Source organism: Buteo buteo, chromosome 5, assembly GCF_964188355.1.
Source record: "Buteo buteo chromosome 5, bButBut1.hap1.1, whole genome shotgun sequence".
Classification (NCBI taxonomy): domain Eukaryota; kingdom Metazoa; phylum Chordata; class Aves; order Accipitriformes; family Accipitridae; genus Buteo; species Buteo buteo.
Window position 1 is genome coordinate 15,804,128 of NC_134175.1, and position 23,526 is coordinate 15,827,653.

Below are 23,526 nucleotides of genomic sequence, written 5' to 3' on the forward strand. Positions count from 1 at the left end.
CATGATTCACCTTCTGAGCCCTGCATAACACTGCAGATACACTGTGACTAGTAGAAATGTCTCTTGGGCAGTCATTATAGCATGTGTGGCTTGGTGGATATACCAAAAGTGTAAAAGGAAAATAAAAGTTCCTATGTCGATAATGAAAAACCAAGTACCTTGTTTTTAAGTTACTGGCAAAATGGGAAGTTAATTGCATTTTCAGGCATTTTAGACAGCAAAAGGCAAAAGTCTCAGAGGGAGTTAATTGTGAAACAGAGCAGAAGCAGCAGTGGTCACCCTTTCATCTATCAGCTCCATGACTTGCACGCTCCACTGGAATATGGGAGATCTAGTCTCCTACTTCACTGCATGGATTTAAACCATCACCTCCCTCCTCCTGGAGGAGGGCCTGAATCCCTGGGCTGTAGGAAACCCCAAGACAGAGCCATCCTGTTAAAACTGGACCAGAAAGGCAGAGACTTTAGAGTAATTGCACAGGGAGTGCAGCCCAGCACAGGAACTCCCACTTCCATTCTGGTGCTGCAATCGGTGCCACCTCTGTGTGACTTTAGCCTGAAAAAAGGAACATATTCCACTTCAGAAGCGTCAGAATGAATATTAACAATCCAGATGGAAAACACACTTCCCTTTTATTAATTCAACTAAATGCAGCCCAAATGCATAAAAGTTTTACGTTGGCCAGAACTGCATCCTCATCAATTAAACTGTTTGTAGAAACCAGGCAAGCCTCAAGCAAGCTGACCCCTGTTTCACTGAGTAGCAGGGCTAACAGGGCATGATTTCCAACCAACGGCTTTCTCACTACTGGATTTTCTGTGGCCTTGTGAAATCTGAAGCTCTGTCACCGTTCATTATGCCTCCCCTTGACATGGATTCTCCTACAAGAGAGAGGCATCCATGCACTCCCCAGGAACTATGCACCCGACAAGGCAGATGCCAGTGATAATTCACATCCCCAGCTGCTGCCGCTTTCCCTTAGAAGTGGATCTCGGCAAGTCCCAGCAAGCACGAGGGAGAGGCTGGGGGTTAGCTCTAGTATTCCTGCTCACATGAAGCTGCTGCTAAAAGCAGAAGAGGAGCCTTCCTGCTGCAGCCCCTGGAACCAGCTCTGCAGCCCAGGGTGAGATGGTATGACACCGCCAGAGACCTGTGAACAGCAGCTCCAATGCAAGAGCACAGGGACACATCTCTGCTGCATCACCTAGGACAACTTTGCTCCCTTGGAACAGACCGGACGCACTCCCAGAGATGTCTTGGGACACAACCAAGCTTGCCAGGCAGATAAACCCATAGTGTCCTGTCCCAAGCCCAGAAAACTGTCAGGATCCAAATTCTTAACCCAGTAATTGAAATAAGGACCTGCCATCCTCCTCCTCCTCCTCCTCCTTTGCACCTGTTTATCTTCTCACCTGATCAAGATACAATTATTTTGTGGCAGCTCCTCACAAAACCTTCTTTTCTGGCAGCATGAAGCATGTCCATGCACATCTGCATTCTTAGACAGGCCACACTGTGTGCAGAGCCAGCACTAAGTTCATGCTTCATTTTTGAAAGCCTGTCTTCCTTTTAACATATATTTGATGGTGGCTTTCAGGCTTATTTCATTGGAAACCTCAGGTGACCACAGAAACTGTTAGATCATCACTGGTTCTTTCTTGCAATTACTTAACGTTCTCATAGGTGTAGAGATGCATAAAAATTATTTTAGACTATTTCCACCCAAGTTATACCTCCAGGATCCATTTCTCCTGGTGGATTTTACTGAAGTTTGGTCTGTGCAATGTATAACATCAGTATCACTGGAGATGCACCTTGAAGGCAGCCAGCAGAGCTCATAATCACAGGTTCTTTGTCCAAAAGCATTCACAAAACTAAAGGCAGAAAAAAGGAAAATAAAATCTCTCCTGGTCTGTGATCTCTTAAGCAGAGACTGAGCCAAGGCTTCAAATTGTATGCATCAGTATAGGTCTATTGATTTAAAAGAGATGACTCAATTTCCAAGAAGTCTACAGCCCATGACCTTGAGCAAGAGCAAAGAGCTCTGAGCACAGGTTTTCTTACACAAAAATACACCTTTAGCCACTCTTCATCCCTTTTTTTGGTGTGTATTTTTGTTAAGTTTACCTTCCTTAAAACACATTAATCTAAAATGCAAGTACATGGATACCCTGCCAGACTTTGGATGCTAAGCGCCTGTCCAGGCCTTCACGCTCTAAATTTCTCCTTACAAAACACTCCACCATATAATTCATGAGGCAGAAATAAGGGCCCCATTAAAAGTCTTGCACTTAGTAGCACAGAACTTCAGGAGTCCGGAGAGTAAATGCGAGAGATTGCTGGACAAGGGAGGAACACTCAGCAGTCCTGGATTTTTCTGCAGAAAATCTCAGTTGTATGGACCTGGGTGAACCATCAGGTTTGAAAATGAAGCTGTTTTGCTGTGCTGGAAAAAAAAATCTACTGAAAACAGAAAAGTCATCTTCTCCTGAAAGTTGTGTCTCCTGGAGAACATGGGGAGCAAGGAGGTCCATCAGGAGACTGAGGGGTGGAAAGATAAATAAGAGACACAGGATTGGCAAGCAAACAAGGTGCTAACAGAAGTGCCTCCTTTGCCTGGTGGCTAGTTTCCAATCGTAAATACATTACAAAAGGAAACCTTTTGTGTGGGAACACATAACATCCACTGATCTCCATGCCATCAGGGCACAGCTTATCTCTAGGAGAGGAACAATAAGATCAAAGGAAAAGATTAAAGGAAGCAATTTTCCATTTTAAATACAGTCTTAACATGATAGAAAGGAATAGTAATAACAGCTGAAAGACACTCAGAGTCTGGGAGAGACGCCTTGGCTAAAGGTACTGCACTGTTTTCCATATTTGTCTGCTTTATTTTTAAACACCCAGAGCCTTTGCTTGATCAACACTTCCTTGTAAAAGAAGAAAGCAGAGGAGGAGTGAGGGGCTGTGGGGAGAGAGGCAAATGAGCTTGGAAAATGATGATCTTCCCAGCCATGAAAGTCAAAATTCCTACTTGAAACCAAATCCTCCTGGAGCGCTGCACAGGCATGGGGGAAAAGGGGAGGGAAGGAAAGAAAGAAGATTTATTACTTAAGCAGAATTGAAATTCTGATGAGAAAAAAGATTGTTCAATCCATGCCCAAATGTCAACAGCAGATCTGAAACTGGGTTGGTCATACTTCCCTCTCCTTTGCATGCATTAAAAAAAAAAAACAGGGGAGATGGCTGGGGTTTTTAAAGAGGGGGGAAAAAGCCACTGAAGTCCCTTGATCTTATGAAGCCCTGAACTCTTATATTCCATTTATAGCTCGAGCTGGAATGACATCCCCCTTGATTAGCAAGCTGTCCAATCCAGCTGCATGTATCAGGACTGTACGAGGCACTAAGTGAAATATATATATGCCCTTATAGAGTTTAGCACATTGGGTCCACCTCCAGGGCATAGGCTATAGCTCATTCTGACAACTGCTCCTCTCCTGGGAATCACTTTTAAGGGTTTTGGGGGGGCGGGTTTGAGGTTTTTTAGGGGAGCACCTTTACTTTCAAGTTTAAGCAACACAAAATGGCACCAAAGAAGGATGTAAAGAAGCCAGCGGCAGCCGCAGCACCAGCACCCGCGCCAGCACCAGCACCCGCACCAGCTAAACCCAAAGAACCTGCAATTGATCTCAAGAGCATCAAGGTAAACGGATGAACGTGTGCTGATTGCAGACCCAAAGCACTCCCAAAGTTAGCAGAGTCCTGGCTGAGACCTGCAGTGAAACGTTGTGTGTGTTTGGTTCCAGTTTGGGGACTGCAGTGAAATGAACGAGTAACCTCAGTTGATGGATTTGTTGACCTGCCTGAGCTTTTGATTGTTTTAATAGCTGGAGGAATGTAAGGCATGGTGCATGATTTAACAAAAGACTGAAGCCTGGTGATTTCAAAAGTATTTTGGAGTGTTCCCCTCAGAACTTTTTACCAAATCAGTATCAGTCTGACCTGTTTGGTAAAGCTAGATTTAAAAGAAAAAAACAACCCCCCCAAATCCCTAAAGTAGGTGCATGAGGACAGGAAAGGGTTACTGAAACTTGAAATGCAATGTTTTCCCATAGTGTTGTACTAAAACCAAACCTTATTTTGCAATTTTCCCTCAAATTCCTTTCTAAATTTTTGCAACCACCTGATGACCCTTTGGTCATGTGTTTTGAGATCAGCACTGCTTATCTTTAAAAGCAGAAACAAAACAAAACAGCTTAAATTAAAAAAAAAAGAAAAGAATGATTTGGCAGTTTCATCTATTTTATTTTCATTTGCATTGTAGAAAAAACATTGATAGACACCATGAGCTGGAAAGCCATGGAGGGAAGCATTTCAAGTTACTTCCTCTCACCTTAACATATTTGCTTAGAATTTGCAATGTGCTGCAAATTGAAAGCAACAAAGGGGAAGGGTCTTTCGGAGGTTTCCCTCTGACTGCACTTCTATTTGATCTCTTACTGTCTTTAGACTTTGCATGCCAACCAACATCACTGATTGTTGCCTTGACCCTTTGAAGAAAACTCCTCCACGTTGGGAAATTCTTTACTTAGGAAAAAGGAGAGGGAGGTTAAGCGGTTAAAGAGATGATGAGACAGACCGATTTCTCTGGGTAGGACTATAAATACTTATTCTCCACCTACCTGACAAGCTGATTGGTCCCAGGACCAATTTGCTAAATTCTACATAAGAAATTGTGCCTATTATGGAGAAAAGGAGTACAAAGGCTCCTAATACGACCTACTCATTTTCATCTCATGATGAATTCTGTTTCAGGTATCTTAATACATATAGTCCCAAGATCATGACCCATTTAGTGAAATTTCTTGACATTTACTTTAATTTTCACAATCAGTAATCAGTATTTTTCTGAAACAGTATGTAGCTTCTCATAAGACTGAAGCTGAACCCACTGGCAAAGCAAAAGAACAAGAGAAGAAGGTATTTTGAAATTCTTTGAGTGATCATAGTAAAGGCTACATTAAAAGCCCACTGTTTTTGAGAATACTGTCTGAAAATTAGATTAGACCTCATATTTCACTCATCTCCAGAGACGAAGGGGAACACAAGCTAGATTTCCTACTAAATAATTTAATATGATTTGATAGCTTTCTATATCCAGCTCATTAGCAGAAAATAGAATTTTAAAGTCCAGTGATCCTAGCTAATCTGTCTTTACATAAATAGACTTAATAGTATATTATCAGATAAAAAATGGCAGGCTGCAGTCTGAGGCATCTCTGCATGGCAGGAAATACATACTGGTAGCACAGAGAGGATGCTCCAGATTTTGTCATATTCAAGACTGATAAAAGAAGATCGTCTCCCTAATTATCTTTCTTTTGAAAGATAAGATCAGACAAAATATTTTCCTCTTTGAAGGGGGGGGGGGATGGGCTAGTAAGACAAAACTATTCTTTTAACACTAACAGCAGCACATAAACATTACTATTCCTATTTGCAAATAAGTGAAGATATGAGCAGTGTGATGGAGGTTACAGGACTACCCTGCAATGCAATGGGTGGCACAGCCCCGTGCCCTGCATGCTTACCACTAACATTTATCTTCCTACAAGCATCTCCTCTGCTCTTCATCATGCCCTTACCAGGCAAGGAACAGGGTGCCTCAAAGGTACTGCAAGGGTGGACAGAGCCACCCCCCACCCCCAGCAGGGGAGTCTACCCAACCACACAGCCATGGCTGCAATGTGATGCAGAAACCCACACTGCCTGTGAGGGTGACACATCCCCTCTATCCCTGATCTTCCCCTCTCACCTGAGAGCCCACATCAGTCAAGGGTTGTCCAGGCAGACTGTGGACCTCCAGCGCTGGGCTCTTCGAGAAGGCACCAGGAACAACCGTGGTGCCTTTCACCCTGCCTTGGAGCAGGGGCAGGGACTGGACAAGCTCCCAAGGTCCCAACCAGCCATGCTGGGCCATCCTTTTTCACCCTCTCAGAGCTCAGGCAGTGAAGGGAAACAATGTCTTCTTCTAAGTGATTTGCCTGGGAGATGTGGCAGAGTCAGGAATCAAACTTTTCTGAGTCTTAGCCCAGTCCCTTAATCAGCATTGATCCTGAATCCTTCCATTCAGCCACCAAAGTCTCAGCATAGGAAAAGGCACAGCACCATTTCCAGCAAAACTTTGGAGCCAGGGAGTACTTAGAACTAAGCTTTTGACCAGGACTCAGCGAATGATCCTATCCTGGGTCTCTTTGCACTGATTTACCAGGCGTGGAGTCAAAGCCTCCAGTCAAAGTCAAAGCACTTTGAACAATGGCATCAAGTGGGCTCCCCTCCACTCCTCAGGGGAATTAGCAGTTATGCCAGAGCTTGCTACTAATGAGAGGCAACTGGAATGCCAGGCTGCAGCACCATGATGATTTAGGGAGCCACACAGCAGGCAAACACACAGAAAGGCTTTGTTAGCTTTTATAAAGAGACATCCAAGCCCCTTCTAACTGTTACAGCTGGAGTGGGTAAGGGTAGAGATGCCTAATAAGGGTTTACAGCAGCCAAATAAGCCACATTTGGCAGTGCACTTCATTTTAAATTGGCATCAGAGATCATAATATTCTCCAAAACAAATAAGAAGGTGGTTTACAAACATGGGTAGTGATTCTTTTGGTGGTACCCCTCCCCTCAGATGCCCTGCTTGGCCCATCTTCAGAGAACCAGGTTTTCTGAGCCTTTTGGGGTACACACTGAAAGTTAGGTGCCCCCCCTCCAAGAGTTCTCAAGCTGGGTTCTTGCAAATGCAGGCACCTCAAAATTGCCTGTCACCATTAGAAGTTGTGACAGGCCTTTCACCCTCTTTTGTTCTTTTTTTCCCCACTTTAACCCAATTAAAGCAAATATTTGGTGATTTGCTAGTACTAATAGCAGCTGGTATGGGATTTTCTATTTTTTACTGTAAAAGTGAGTAACAGGAATACCTAGCTGCTAAAGACACAAATGGCTGAACTCAGGCCTTTCTCCGCTCACCTTAAGTTACAGTACAACCACCACAGGAAGAGAGTCTAGGCAGAGAGGAAGAATTTGTTTTTAAATGGAAATGTAAAGACCCTTTTCCCCCTACTCAGGAAGCAGCATAAAACTCAATCTGCTTTGTACCATCCTTTCCAGACCAAATTTATATTTCCAGTTTTCCTTATTACTAGCATGGCCTGGATTTGAACAATAGGTACAAAGGTTAAAGATTGAATCATAACTGAGAAGAACAGGGTGAGGGATGCATCTGAGAGTTAATACCAGGAACCAACCATGATTAAGAGCAAAATGACCACATGAGTCATTTTCTTAAGAGACCCCCAAGAATTCTGTAGTTAAAACTGTGGCCAAGGTCAATCCCCAAAAGATAGCTTATCTGTTTTGTCAGCTTCCTTCTCCCACACAAGCCTGAGTGAGAAGAAACACTGAGTTGACAAACAGCACTACTATGGGTCTATGTCTGCAACAGCTGGGATGAGACAATGATGAAGATGTCTCACACTTGGTTTTGCAACTGAGGCAGTGGGAAAAGGATAAACTTCATATTGCCCAAAAAGGTTTAAGTCAGACCCTATCAACAACTGGGATGAGACAATGATGAAGATGTCTCACACTTGGTTTTGCAACTGAGGCAGTGGGAAAAGGATAAACTTCATATTGCCCAAAAAGGTTTAAGTCAGACCCTATCACCAACAGGAAAAGCGTATTGGGTTTTTACTGGAAATCTTAGGGGCCTTCCTAGTACACACCACCAGTCCTTAGACTGAGCCCAGGCTCATAGCATTGACTGCAATGTTTTGGGGTCTGGGTGCTGAAGATGCTGAGTGCAGTGCTTCATAAGCTTTTGCTCTGCCGATGGTGAAGTGAGCATGTTGCACCCTGATCTGGTGTCACACCAGGCCCTTTACTTTGAGGATACACCTGAGTATCCTCTCTTGAGCAGAGACAGAGGTTGGGTTCTTGCAAGTATCCATGGCGTAAGTTCATTTGGTACACAAGGCTTCCCATGGTGGTGTTTTCAAGACTGAAATCTCAGGACATCAATTATGCCATGCCCAGTTGTAGATAAGCTACCTACATCTTCAGGGGAAAAACAATTAAAAGCTATCAACTAGTAGACTTGCTAAGGCCTTATGTAACTGTGTGATGCATGACAAAGCCTGCTGCATGGAAGCAAACCTGTGTGATCATTTGTTTTTAAATACAGAGCTCTTAAGGCAGTAAAAAATGTTTCTCCAAGTGTCCTTAATTCTTATTGCATTCACTACTCAAGTAGGTCATTTCTGAACAGACATTGCATTGGATATAACCAGAGAGAGAAAGACTTGCTAAAATGCACTGACAGAAAGCTTCTGGGCTGGAGGGCAAGCAGGACTGCAAAAGTCAGCTGAAGCGCTCAGAGAGCTATTATGCTACAGACAAACTCCATGTGAAGCTATGGAGTGAGAACAGGAATGTTAACAGTAACTTTGCTCATAGTGCTAAGGGCTTTCTTAGGAACTGGCAGGTTTTTGCCTGAAATTTTGGTCTTCAGATTATGCCTGATCCAGCTCCAGCAACGACTCCAGAAACATTCCCTAGGACTCATATGCCTGTTGGACAAGGTCACCAGTCCCAAGTGCCTTTTCAGGTAGGAAGTGGACAAGCGCAAATATGACTTAGCCTTAAGAGATGTAAAGGTGCCTATCTGATGCCATCCAGACCAGCTTCCTGCTACCGCTTTGACCACTGAGATACGGCAACCTTTGGGATCTGCCCCCAAGCAAAGCAGCCCCAGACAAATCCCTCGCCCCTGTCAACCCCACCACTGATACCAGACCCACATTGGTGGCAGTTGCTAAATTACTGCATGGGCAAGGCATGGCATAAAGGTGTCCCAGGACAGGTAACTTGGACATCAGACTCAGCTACATACCAAGACATCCCTTCAGGATACTGCTGAAAACCAGAAGGAAAAGCAAACAGAAAAGCCATGACTTAGTTTTCTTTACATAGTTTTCAGAAGAACTTTGCCTCCTTTTCTTCCTAAAGTGCTGCTAAGCAAGGAGTCACTCAAAAGCAGGGACTGTCCATATATTAGTAGACATTTTTTCTTATGTCTGCTAACCTGAAAAATTATTTGGAAAACAATGTTCGTTATTTTTACAACATCCATTCTTAGTAACTCACAGCTTTGGCAGCATTTAAAAATATACCTATAGCCTTTGGAGGTTCTGGGGAGTGACAAACTTCGGTAGAAACAGTGGAAAGAGCTCACAGATTAATTTCAAGTGTTAACAGTGGTTGTGTGGCACAGAGAGATTGTAACAAATAGTAATAAGATATTTGAGTTTATCTTGCATAAGGGAAGAAGAAGGTGACTAATTTAGCCAATGACAAGTAAAGAAAGAAGTTGTCTGTAAGGAGATATGAAACAACCAAGCTGGAAATTTGCCCCCGCTTCACTGAGGCTTTATTACATCTTAAACCCATTGCCAAAAAGCACTTTCAACTGGCTGGTTTACTGCACAGCACTTAAATGTCAAGTAGCAATAGTTTAAATAATGTTAATACTCTAACACTGCCGCTGGGAGGCATGTTAAAACAACAAATCCCTCCGTGAGCAGGGCTCCAGAGCCTCACATTTCCTCACACATCCTCTCGATTATACACATTCACAGAAAACTAAATGCAGTTAGAAAAGGGACACTTTTACAAATGAGCAAAACTGAACACACTTCTCCCCATGAAGCTAATGAAATCTGTTCAAAATGGTACAATCAACAGTGCAGCTAGAGCACATTTCACTCCCAGACATTTCAGAAGGGCACATTAATTAATGGGCAAGGTTCATCCAAGAGTTTTTGCACAACTGCAAAGCAACTGTGAAGTTTAAAGCTTTAAAAGTAAACACACTGTAAAGTTACACAGGAAAAAAATATCAAATTAATCTGCAGTTCAGTCCATTAAACTCAAAGAGATTTTGAACTGTTCTTCCAAACCTCATGGTATCTCACACATACAATTTCTCTCCTATATTAATAGTGGTTGTTTTTATTCCTTCTTCAACTGTATTTCCAGGCAGCTCTGTTCTCAGAACAGAGCTCTTTTTCTCAAGAGCTCATCTGCTCCTAATGTTTCTCTGCCTCATAAAAGACATGAGGCTAAATCCATCAGGCTGTTGATTCTTACTTGAGAAGTAGCCTCTCTAAAATCTGTGGCATCGATCGCATAAGCTATCGAACCAGGGTGAGGGATGGGAGAATGACAGCCTTCTTTTCAGAGGGGTTTGAGAGCTGTGTAATCCCGCACTCTGTGATGTCTACTAGAAAATATGTCCAGCTGTATTAATCAAGGAGCAGGCATTAATGGTGAGCAGATATCATATGAACTGCTGTAGGCTCAATCCTAGCTCATCTCCACCCAAAAATAAAATCAAAAAAATCCCTCTAGTCCTGAATAGAAGGCTAAATATACAATGAGTATCCTAGGGGACTCTCCAATTTTCTCCCCTCTGATTTTCCAAGACATGTGATATGTTCTCAGTCTTCTACAGGGACAGTACCTTGAAATATCTGGTGACTCTCTAATAAAATCCTAAAATGATTCCCTTCTCTGTAATTCACCCCAAGGGTAACAAGCAGATGTAGCAGCTGAATGCTTTAACTCCCAGCAGCATCTTTTCCCAGGGCTTTTCACCCTGTCCAGGGTAAATTTAAACATTTACAGTGAGCACAAAGAGACTGTCACTCAGCACAGCTATACTCAGCTCCAGTGCCCACTAGCCTAAATAGGTGAGCACAGCACCATGTTGCAAAGGTTGGGGCACTAAGGCCCACGAACCAGTGATATGTTGGGTAATTAGGAACTTTGGTAATGATTTGGAAATAAAGATTTGTGTGGATTAGGTCTTCTGCTTAGCTGGTCATAAAGAGTTACGTACAAACCTATCCACCCCACCCTATATAACTGGGATGTGGCCAAAATGGCTGTATCTAGCAACAAGATAACTAGCAGGTGGTCACAAACTATACAGGGAAAAGCCTTAATCTTAAAAACAAAACAAACAAACAAAAAAACCCCAAAACACACCACTTTCTTCTTTGGCACAGATAACCTTCTGGATAATAACTTTGTCCATGAATAAGGGCTAACCCAAGTTAGAGAAATCCAGGTCCTTCTGGTGCTTCCATGTGTTGGAATTCCTTCAACCTTTCATTACTTCTGCTGACGGGGGATGAGGGTAGGGGGGACATTCATTTTTTTTTAAAACCAAACTCCCTGAAATGTCAACATCTTCCCTAAAGCCCTGAGACTCATCATGTCCTCTGACAATGCAGAGAACACTGCCAGGATCAGAACAAAGCTCAGATCACTGCAAAATACTTCTTTCTACCTTCTGAAGTTTATGAAAGCTCCTTACAGAATCAGAAATCTTACCTTTAATTTCCTTTAAGGAGTGTTTAAAATATTTTCTATACCAAGGCCATTTGTAGGGGCCCTTACTCAAAGCAAGTAGCATTTTAAGACCCCAGCAGACCCTATTGGCTTAAAGCAGGGGGATTCTTAATTCAAGTGAATGCAACATGCCCATGCTAGAATATTTATCCCCAGCAAAACTCTGTCTAGTGAGCTTTCATTCAAGAATCAGTAATAAAATGAAGGGCTGATGTGGTACGCTAGTATTTCATCATCTAAATTCTGAGCCAAAGTCTCATATGGTCAAAAGATCAATCAGTTTATATGTAGACCACTCTCAATTTATACACATTTGATAGCCCATTCAAGCCAGATATCAGGTATCAGTTTTCTATGCCTAAGAAAAATGCACCCCAAATATTTTCTGCTTGGCATCTAAAGTCTTTGGGGATGAGTTTTATTGTAGCCAACCATAAAGCTTACCTGGAAATAAGAAAAAATGTTCAAGAAAATTAATCTAAGTTTTCATTTATTTTTTTATTTTTTTTATTTTTTTTAAATCTTGTTTTCAGGGGAACATTTCCCAGTTGCCAGCACTGGAGAGCAAGAGGCTAAGGGCAGAAGGAAAATTCCACAAAAGGCAACACTGCATTGACCCAGGCAACATTTCAGCTCTGCCAAAGTCTTTAGAAAGCTCAGCTATTAATGCATTGGGACTGATGGCCAAGATCTATATTAGCTTTCTCACTGCCTGAGTTCCAGCCCCAGACAGTATTAATCAGGGGGTCTGCGCTGTGCTAAACCTATGTTAGCTAATTCAGACAAAAGCATCAACCCCCTTTTCTATGCAACCACATTTGATCATGGCTACACTTTGCCTTCAATACATCTATGTTCCCACAGGCTAATAAATTACAAATAGCAGAAAAAACAAAAGTGAAGGATTGGCAGTGGAGCATTTTTCATACTTAGTATATTTTCCAGATATTTCTCCAAAAATGCAAATAATCTGTTTGGAGATAATGTTTTCCAGCTAAAATTGAAAAAAAGCTTAGAAAATTCTTTGCAGTTGTATCTTTAGTTTTTAAAATAGGAGGTAGGAGGTTAATGTCTCAAATCCAACCAAATATTTTGATCTATTTTGATTGTTTGGTTTAGAAAAAAAAGGTAACGTTAAGTCTGCTTGGATTTGATTCTTTCTTTCAGAGCCCTGAATATACCAAAAAGAGATTCACAAAGGTTATGCTTATCTTCAGGGTAGCTAAGCAAGCTACAGGAGAAAATTTCCCTCACTAATCACATTTTGTCATTAGAAAACCAGGAGCAGTGAACGCTCAGCAAAGGAAATCAACAGAAATTAGAGAGGGGATTTGAGTTTGCAACAGGAAGTCCGTTGTTGCCACACAACCATTCCCACCCTGGCTCCATGACACTCTTGACCCAGCTGAGGTGATAGGGAAACCAAGAAGTTTGGAGCAAAGTTTTCTAATCCTTTAACAATGTCTCACAGCATCGATTTGGAGATTTGACCTGGGCTCAGAGGATGCTACGTGGTGGGACTAGATCTTTGCTACTGAAGAAGCGGCAGCCTCTACCTCCTGCAACCTACCTAGAAACTCCCCACTTGTAGTCCCACCATGACCCCTCTGCCCTGCAACCCAAAAAGCAAGTACCCCTCTCCCCCACCATGAACAGCCATCCTTCTGGTTCACAAAACCCTTTGGCAGGTCTTAGCTTCTATCATGGCTTCTCCCTTGCCTCCACATCACAAAAACCTCAGCAGCATCCCCTCTCACCACACCAGTGAGCTCTGAAGCTGGCATGCCAGTGCCCTGAGCAGACAAGCAGCAGCACCACTCATCTAACATTGAGCACTATATTATCTTTATAAGGGGTTGAGCAAAGCTCAGCAAAGGTACAAAGACCATCCAGCTGCATCTAACAGACCTTGCAAGCCACCTGTAAAAGCAGCCAGCTGGGCAAACATGTGGCACCTCTCACCCTCAATGTTCCTTGCTCTTTGACTTTATAGCTTATTGGAGAAATAGAGTCCTTCCATATAAGGAAGTCTTGGTAGGTCTGGACAAGGAATATCTCCTCTTGATGGTACAGACCCAGAAAGTGCTGACATGAATCAAACTTACTGCTTGCCACTCCCTGCCCCTCTCCAGCCTCCTAAAAATAGCCATCATAAGATGTCAATCAAGACATGGAGCCTCCTGTCACTTTGCCCTAAGAAAGCTAAAGAACTCATCAAGGGGAGGGACCACTTCCTTCTGACACCTAATCCAGGCAATGCCGTCAGCACCACTGGATAAATAAGGGGAAGAAAGGCCAGGAAAGCAGGACCACTCTTGAGACCTCTCAGCTAATCCCTCCTGCCCGTCTGCTGCTCTGCTTTTCCAACTCTCAATCATGGTGGGTCCACTGGAAAGCTAGTGGTTAGCAGCCAGCCAGTGTATTTTAAAGTAAATCAGACTTCTCGCTCAAGTTAGTTCGGGGCGGGGGGGGGGGGGGGGGAGGACAGTCCAGAAGACAGTTTATGTTTGCTTGGCTTTCCTCCTTAAACCTAAAGGACTATGCGAGTTTCTCCAGTTAGCCTCAAGTTCTGCACCAGGCAGATGTGCAGCTCCTGTAGTTTCAGACAGAAAGGTTACAATTCACTAGTGCTGTCTGCTAAGCATTTTTTTTTAAATTGGATGCAACCTGCAAAAGTGGCAAAGGAAAATAGTAATACTTTCACGTAAGAGAAGATCATAGTTTATTACTTTATGAAACAATGTACTGTCGAAAACTAATTTGAAATACAAACGTTAAGGGATTGGTTTAATTTCTATGTTAATGTAAAAAAAGCGGCTTGTTAAGGAATATTACTTCAAATGGTCTTAATAAAACGGGTCTATACTAAAACAATAAATGACCTGATGGTACATCGACTTCTTTGTTAGTTAAGAGACTTTAGATTTTTATTGCTTCTAGCCACAACCCTGGCTTTCCCTGGGATGCAGATTTTAATGGAATCTTTAAGAATAGACCTGGTGATGGATTTTTACACGGGAAGTTGCTAGTTTAGGTTGCTATAGCCTAATTACATAAGGCATGACAGATGTGAGAGCACTCAGCTACTTTGTGCTATTTGCTTTCTCAGTGCATTTCCAGCAGTACTAGTTCTCTTTTCTCTCTCTTTTTCTTCCCAACTGCAGTCCTTCACTCCTGACCAAATCAATGGTAAGTTAAATAAAAGTTAAATTTTAACAGGGGGCAGGAGGGGCAACATAATGGCTACCAAATACTAAATATTCACTAGTCTTAACAGCTCTTTTGCTATCTGCATTACTTCTGCACATCTGACAGGCCACATTTTTGCTGTTTTGGAAAATGACTCATGGATTGAGCTGGATGCTTTAGAAAACAAACAGGTTCTCCCCCAGCCCCCCCCCCCTCCTAAGCTATTTTTTGTGATTGATTTCATTCCAACAGATCGAGTTCTCCAAGGAGCAACAGGATGGTAAGTTACAAGAGAGTCAATGTGTTTTACATGTACATGGGTTCACAGAGGAGCTACAGGCTCAGAACTTTAATCTTTACGAAAAGATGAGCTACGACTTCAGGTGGTATAAACCACCACACTCTTGACTTCAGAGGAGCAGTGCTGACTTATGCTGGACAAGAATCTAACCATAGATTTACATGTAATTTATCTGGGTGCTTATGTGCTGCCCAAGCTAAAATGTTTATGCCATGGTATGAAGAGGAAATACTCTGGTGTTACCAGCTCTACCTACTGAACATTTTTCAGTTGTGCTCCTGCACTGGCTATTCACAAGGATGCTGAAAACAGGTCTTGCATTTGAAAGTCATAGAGGAAATAGGCAGATGAAAGACAACACAAGGAGGGAGTGGGCTGAAAATTTAACCTAGCTGCAGTGATGTTGCAATTTTACATGAACAGAAAATGCAAGAGGCAGACATGTCATTTTGCCAGGAGGTGTTGTGGAAGGGGAGGAACAAAGGCTGTTTTATTGTAAATGCATTCATGAAGCATGGAAATAGCAAATAAGTGACTTGTATAAACTATTGCTTATAAACACAATAGTCTGGATATGTTGCAATTCTTGAGCATCTTGCTGTGTTCTCTGCTTCACAAGCCACCAGCAAGTTCTACATTTTTTTTTCAATCTGCTAGAAAGATGAGATTAAAAATTCTGACATGAACAAAATCCCCATTGAAGCACTGGAAGTCTAAGTTGGAGTGTTTTAAATATCCTAAGAGATGCATTTGGGCTATATTAAATAACGTAGGCTTAAAAAAATGTCAAAAATTCAGTAGCAAATATAGTTGACTTCTCACTCTGAGCTTAAAAAAAATGTCAAAAATTCAGTAGCAAATATAGTTGACTTCTCACTGTGAACAAAGTACTTAGAATGGAAGATACAAGGATTTACTAGAAATCCAGAGGGAAAGGAATAGCTAGAAGGAGGTTTTGAGAGCGAGCCCTAAACTTCGTGAACACCAGCCTGCTCTGGGTTACACCATCAAAGCAATAAGGAGAGGTATAGTGCAGTAAGTGAGACTGGAAACATTCCTTGCAATCCAAACACTCCTGGTCACAAAGAAAATAATTTGGACTCTTCCTCACTTTTTAATTCTAAAACTTTTACAAAAGGGTTGGGAGAGTTTATGGAAAAATGCCATCAATTCAAAGCTGCTGGCATGTATAACAAAGCAAAGTATTTCTTTCAGCTTCCCTCCATATTCCACATCATCCAGCTGCTATAATGCTGTGATGACTGAACCAAGCAGCGGAGCAATTAAAAACTACTTGAGAGAGGGAGAATTTCCCAGGAACAGAGATGTCCCACCCTCAGTAACTATTTCCATTTCCATCCACCCAGGCTGATGCACCTGGGGGCAGTAGCCTCCTCAGAGAGGGATTTTAGATGTGCTTATTCCAGCAGAGGTATAAACTGGGACCAGCTATATTTAAAAAAAAACAACAAAAAAACCCCACAAAAAACCAAACCAAACAAACAACACCCCCCCCCCCCCCAAACAAACAACAAAACAAAAATAAAATCCCAGAGCAAAGATATATTGCAATGAAATGCATGCCTGAGAGACAAAAAATAAAATCAGGCCTTTTGTCTGAGCTGGGGAGCAGTGTTCAGAACCCAGTGAACATAAAACTTCATAGGATTTACAAAACAGAGAAACTCTCCTGATGGCTCTGCTAACAGCAAACTGGCATAGTTTTATACCTCACTCTGGCTAAATGTCCTTAATGCACCAGATGAGGGATCAGATCATATGGTATAAATCACTACAGCTCTATCGACCTCAGCTGCTAGAGCAGCAGCTGATATCAAGGTGGTATATATTGTAAGGGGAAGCTCTACACAGGTCTAGAAGGCCTTTATTTCATACCCTGCAATAAAAGCTGTAAGGAGAGAGGGTTAGCAGTAAAGGGTTATAGGTGTCTCACATCAGACAGTAAAAGGATTAGTTTCAGATGTATTAGATTACAGCCTAGCAGGCTGACATCTTGCATCAGCAGTTTTACTGGCTGCCAGCAACTCCGCTAAGATGGTGTATGGATGACTAAACCAAGAACCTAAATACCTCCGTGTCACATGTCCCCAGCACAAGATGAATGAAGACATCATTTCAAATATGGTTTGTTACTCCTAAATCTGCCCCAAGGCACAAAGAATATTCCACCTATACAAGCTGTGAAACACAAAGCCTATCTAGCTGCTGGAAGTGCATCACGGCCAAGGGAAAGACATTTCACTTGGTTTACTTGGAGCTAAAACACAGCATTGTCAGACACCGCAGTGCAGAAAAGATCAACAGCCAGTCCGAGATGCTCCTGACACGTGAGGTTTGAAGATGGTTTTTTAGCTAGACCCTTGACTTTTGCCCCTTCCTCCCCTTTTTAAGAACACATTTCTTTATTCATTGCAACAAATACTCTAAAACCCCTTAAAAATATAGCAAGATGATTAGCATGGAACTTTGCAACAGAAGATGAAGACTGGCAGTGGAATGAAGGCATCCATCTGTGCTGATTTTTGTAGGAGAAATGTCTGTACCCAAAGTCCTTGGTCAGCAGCAAGGGGGAAATAAGTGAACGTTCATCACTTGGCAGCACTGAAAGAAGCAGTCTCTAAGTGTACACCCTGGAAATGCACTGGAGTAAGGCACTGGAGTAAGGTAGTACACAAGTACTACCACTGGAAAAGCCAGATATTCATGCATCTGTAAGAAGCAGGGACAGACCGCAAAGTGCAGAGAAGAGAGGGAACAAACATGGGTAAAAATGCCATTGTAAGGCAACTTTAAGGGAAAACAAAAGTAGAAGTATTTGAAATCCACCTTCAAGTTTCCCATTAACACTGTGTAGTTGAGATGCTGGGATTGCAGGCAGGACCCATTGAAGCAGGCAGATGTTTTGCACTGCTAGGTACTTTGACAGAAGATTCCCAGTCCTCTGGTGAGATAAGGTGGAGTGGATAACAATATTTTTACCTTCTGCTGCTATGTCATGTAAAGAAAACTGTTATTGAATGGCAGTGTTTGAAGAAAGCTTACCTTTCTCCATGCTTGAAATAGCTATGGGGTCAATCACAAAGCTATTGGAGGCTATTAGAGCCAGGAAAGCAATGAAAGGTAAATATAAAAGTTTAAAAATAGTGAAACCAAAATGTCAGAGGGGAAAAGTTTTTCTTGTGATTGTGGGCCAAAGATTCCCCTGGCTAACCCCCCCAGAGTTGGTGGAACAGTGCCAGAAGACAAGAGGCTCACATCTTTGTCAATACAACTTGTCAATAGGGAGCTGCCTGGCTCAATTTAATTGTTGCTCTTCCCTTGCAGACTTCAAGGAGGCCTTCCTCCTCTTTGACAGGACTGGTGATGCCAAGATCACCCTGAGCCAGGTTGGCGATATCATCCGGGCACTGGGGCAGAACCCTACAAATGCCGAGATCAACAAGATCCTGGGCAACCCCAGCAAAGAGGGTAAGTACCCCACAGTCTCTCATGGACCCTTCTTGAGGCTGGGGAACTGAAATTAGGCAACATCAATATTCACAGCAGGAGGGAGAGGAGCTCTTGCTCTGATGGAGAGCAAGGGGGACTCTGCAGCAACAATACAGGGAATTTCTCCAGTTCCTTTTGAAGAGGATGACAGTGATGGAGAATACAGTGCTCAGAAAGAGGAAAACCTTCTCCTCAGGATATGGGGAAGTCTCTGTAGGGACCATTTTGGTGTCAACTTGGTGTAGGTGTAACACACACTCGTTGCTGCTCACAGTCCATTTGTGCCCTTGCTGAGGAGCTGCAAGTCCATTTCTAACAGCTGATACTCAGCTCTTCAGGTCCTTCCAGTGTAGGATCTTCTACGTAAGCCAAGACATGCCGGGGGACTGGAAACCCACCTGTATATTTCTGCTGACTGGGGTGGTATGCTCAAAGCTCCTACAAGCCTGGGCTTGCTGAGGCATATGATAGCCATTTATTATAGCGAACAGTTTCTATTTCCTTTTCTCCCCTCTTAGAGATAAAAGAAATGGTAAATACAGTAGCCATCTCCTTCTAACAAGGATCTAGCTGCAGGTGATCCCTGATTTCAGTCATACAGAACTATATTAAGATGGGCTAAATTATATCCAAACCCTCAGGCCTGGTAAAGGCAGCTCTGAGGAACAAATCAGAAGACTTGAGTTAAGCATTAGCATCAGCAGGAAGCACTGAGCAGATTATTAACACAGAGGTGAGACCATGAGAGTACTTCAAGTGACTACAGCAGTAACTGACAGTGATTTTGATCTAGCTGGGTAGTAAAATAGTTTCTGTAACAACTGTATATTCAAAAATCTCTCGCATGTTTCCATCTATTATATTTCATCACTGTTCAGATGAAGGCTGCTCTTTGCAAAGATCCAGGAGGGGAAAAAAAAAAAAACAACCAAGAAAAAAGAAGAAAAAACATCTTTTTTTTGGCAGCTTTGCTCCAACAAAAAACATTTGGGGAAGGCCTCACTGAGGACTACAACTTCTGGCTCATGAGAACAAAGGGACTAGGTGTACTAAGCTTGTGAGTCCTTAAACCTCCACACTGAACATGTCAATAATAAATTTGGACTCCACCCCCACTGGACATTACTATTTTGAATTAGTTTATTCTTTTGCTAATAGTCTTTACTACCACATCCAAGAGACCCTGAAGAGGTCAGTAACCTGTCAGCAACCTCAGGGGCTTGTTTAAGTCACAATATCCCACGCTGGATACCTTTTCCCACTGTTGGGGCTCAAGATTTCTGTTTTACTGTATTCTGTAGTTCCCCCACTCCCAAAATCTTTTCAAAAATCAACTCATACAGCAAGTTTTATTTCTGAAAGAAAATAAAACATGCACATAAGCATATAAAATTATGTGAAAAGAGGGCTGGAGCAAGGATGTGAAAAATCAGATGGATGTGAAAACTAACTCCCACAATAAGAGAGAATCCAGATTCTGCAAAGGAACTGCCAAATCCCAAGGCAAAGACGAGAGTAAAGGATAGAAAGAGGTGTGCAAATGAGGTGGGAGGCTCTCCCACATTTCAGTGCAAATATCCCCCAAAACACACAGAAGTGTCTAGGATGTTGCAACTGGTGCTTTCTTTCCAGAGATGAATGCCAAGAAAATTACTTTTGAAGAGTTCCTGCCCATGTTGCAAGCAGCGGCTAACAACAAGGAACAGGGTACTTATGAAGACTTTGTTGAAGGTCTGCGTGTCTTTGACAAGGAAGGCAATGGCACAGTCATGGGGGCTGAACTCCGTCATGTACTGGCCACTCTGGGTAAGTGATTATAATCTCTGCAAGCACTTTTAAAAATGCTGCTGTTTGAAGGCATGCAAGAGGGAGGAAAGAGATTCTAACCAGTTTGGAGAGGTAGGAGGCTACAAAGCCAGAAAAGACTCTGAGTTTCCTAACTGGGAATCCATAAGGAAAGCAAATACAAAACTCAGTAGAAAGCCCAAAGGAAAAGCTTTGGTTTATTACTTCTAAATTCAGACTAGGTATTAAGAGTGCCTATTATCTGAGTAACAGAGAGAAGAGGCTGTACACCTCAGTGACATAATGCACATGGACAAAGGTAGAGGATTTGCTGCATAGTTTCTTTACTCTGTAGGAATACTAGAATCCCTGTGTATATATGCACATGCAGAACTTCTAAAGAAAGTTAAAATTAATAAAGCTCAGTTTGTATATAGGTCTTTTTGTTACTACCTCAGAAAATAAGGAAAGCCTTTGGAAAAGCTGTAGGGTTCAGCCTCAGTTGTGTGTCTGTGGAAGAATCAACCAAGCTCTCTCCATTCTCCAGGTGAGAAGATGACAGAAGAGGAAGTAGAGGAACTCATGAAAGGTCAGGAAGACTCCAACGGATGCATCAACTATGAGGGTAGGTGCAAGAGTTCAACACCCTCTCATCCTACATTTCTTCTCTCTCTTGCAGAGTTTCACTGCAGTTGCCTTTTAGCTTCTCAGGCAAATCAGTTAGACAAAGCTACAGATGAGTTAGGTTGAAAGGCTTATGCATGAAAACGGCTGTTGCAATATGCTTAGCTTGCAGTCACACCACTCAAAATACTAGATTCAGCCACACCAGGGAAGGCTACCAGACCTCTAGACTCTCTGACTTTCTGTAGAGCAGTTGCAGGAATTGGAACCAATCCTATAGCTAATGCTTAGACAAAGTGCTCTGTTCATCATATATTTAGTCTTATCACACTTAAGCAGAAAGAGAATTTATTTGTACATTAAACATTTAGAATTTTCTATCACACTGTTGGGTCAAATCTGATCAGGAACATATGTTTTTAATGCCATCAGCAAATGAACAGCTGTTATTTTTAAAAGGTATTTCCCAAAGTAACATTTGTTGCTCCTTCTAACTAGTGTATCTGTATTTTTCCACAGCATTTGTAAAGCACATCTTGTCTGTCTAAGTGGACTTCCCCAGATACCAAACAGTACGTTCTTCTCATTTGCACACTTAACCTTGTCTGTTTGCTGTTCTTAAAGGCTTCTACATGCCCATGACCAGATACAGGTTACGAAACCAATGTGACACCACATCTCCCTGATGATACAAATAGAACAGAATGAGACTGTTGTCCAAGAGCAAAGAAAACAGGAGTGCAGATTCCTGGGTCATATTCACAGCTCTATAACTGGTTGGAAACCACGTTTAGTGAATTTTTCAAACATACCCAAACTGTGAAAAGAAATGCCCAGTTTATTCACAAGCATGGAAATGGTCAGGCTTAAATACCACCCTAGATCTCTGTTTGCATAGCTTAAGCTCTAATTTTGTATGACAAGTGACAGCCTGAGACATTTATCCTATAAGCATGTTAAGATTTTGTGTTTTTTTTTTTTAAAAAGGAAATCAAAGCAACACCTTCTGGTAATTGTAGATTTCCGTAAAGACAGAGTAGCCTGAATACTTGTGTGAACTACTGAGAACAGCTCTTCAAACAAAATAACCATCTGAAAAAGAGCATTCTAACAGTCATGATCAATAGTCAAAAGAGAGCTTCAACAGTACCCAATCATTTAGCAATTCCCTTACAAGTAGGTAAAAAAACAGCAAAAAACCCCGCAACCTTGATATGCTGCTACTTTGTCCAAAGAAAAACCCAACAGCTGTCTTTAAAATGCAAACATAAAATATCATGGGTTTGTGGGCTTATTTGAGCCGTTAGTTATTCTATCCCAGGTAAGACGTTTCCCAACTCCTGTATGAAAAACACACTTCAAAATAGAAATAAAGGGCTCAGTTCATAATTTTGCAAGTGTTTCTTCAGCCAACATTGACTTCAAGTCCGACTCTCCCATTCCTTCCCAGAACAAGTCAAATTCAGAAAGACCAGATGGCACTTCAGATTTGCCTGAAATTCTTGCTCAGTCTGCCACCATCAACATGGAAACTGTTTGGAACTGGATGATGTGCCTCCAACCCCACCACTTTTTATCAGTGCTTCCATAGGTAACACTTCTGGGTCACTACACTTTCACTTAAAAAACCTGAACTCTCACCAAGGCAAGCTAGATGGAATAAACTGCTACCATCCAGGATCCATGCATCCCAAGCATCTCTCTCCATGTTGTTTGCATTGAAACAATGTAATCTCTTGGAAAAATAAAGCATCAATAAATCCCTGTGGTCACTTTTTGGCGATAAAGTCTTTTTTTCCTCTAAAGCTGTTCAAACCCACTCAAAGTAGTACTCAGCACTTAATTTATTTTCTCTGTATATTGTATTTCGCAAAATAAAGTTTTATGAAAAAAAAGACATCTCTAGGAGGTCACTACTTAATCTAAATTAAAAGTGTTTTCTTTGGGGACTGGGGGAAAGGAGTAATTAGGGAACTACCACCTACATCAGCACTTAAACATTTTGGGGAGAAGACCTGATAGCTGGTGTCAGAGTAGCTCCCAATGTGGCACCTGCCCTGGCGCACCAGGCAAGACACAAAACCAGCCACGGTGGACCTGCTGCAGCAGGTCACACAGAGCCACTCTTGCCAGCAAAATCTCCTTCGTAATGCTGCAAAAGCAGGTCCACAGCACTATTAGGAAGAGATCCTAGCTACTGCCTGTATTTATAGCTTTATGGACAAGTACAAAAAGCAATCAGCAATATCAGCAACCCCAAAAGGCTCTGTATCTGGGAACCAGCCCTGGGGCTGTCATTCCCTGGGCCATGCAAGAGGAGTCAAATCACCTCTTTTGCAGTGACCGTGGGAATAGCCATCACTCAGTGAAGTTTTGTTACCTGCAAATCCCTGTCCTTAAACGTGGCTCCTCTCTCTTTTCCTTAAGCATTCATGAAACTGCCTTAATCACCATTGGAGTGTCAGCTTATTCTTGAACTTGACTTCACCTTACTAAGTTACTATGCACAAAATGACCATAATGCAAGTGCCAACAGGTGCAGCAGGGCACAGTGGGGGCAGCTGGCACCAGAATAAACTGCAGCCATTGAAACGGCAGCTGCCTCTTTTCCAAGGCTTCCCAGAAAAATCTCCCATTTAAATCCTCACCAT

At 42.3% G+C, this 23,526-nt stretch overlaps 1 protein-coding gene across 5 annotated transcripts; it reads left to right on the plus strand.

The window, feature by feature from the left end:
* The first annotated feature begins 3,449 nt into the window (after positions 1–3,449).
* Positions 3,450–22,650, plus strand: MYL1 (myosin light chain 1). Of its 5 annotated transcripts, none has more exons than XM_075027933.1 (7): positions 3,451–3,703; positions 14,908–14,935; positions 18,302–18,445; positions 20,099–20,272; positions 20,799–20,876; positions 21,395–21,447; positions 22,326–22,650. In XM_075027933.1, the coding sequence occupies exons 1-6, from the start codon at positions 3,584–3,586 to the stop codon at positions 21,421–21,423; spliced, it is 573 nt and encodes a 190-aa protein (XP_074884034.1). In that variant the 5' UTR covers positions 3,451–3,583; the 3' UTR covers positions 21,424–21,447; positions 22,326–22,650. The 5 variants fall into 5 exon arrangements, with proteins under 5 accessions (XP_074884032.1, XP_074884034.1, XP_074884033.1 ...); XM_075027934.1 differs by lacking the exon at positions 14,908–14,935 and adding an exon at positions 14,631–14,655 and having other exon boundaries at positions 3,466–3,703; XM_075027931.1 differs by lacking the exon at positions 21,395–21,447 and having other exon boundaries at positions 3,450–3,703.
* The last annotated feature ends 876 nt before the right edge of the window (positions 22,651–23,526 follow it).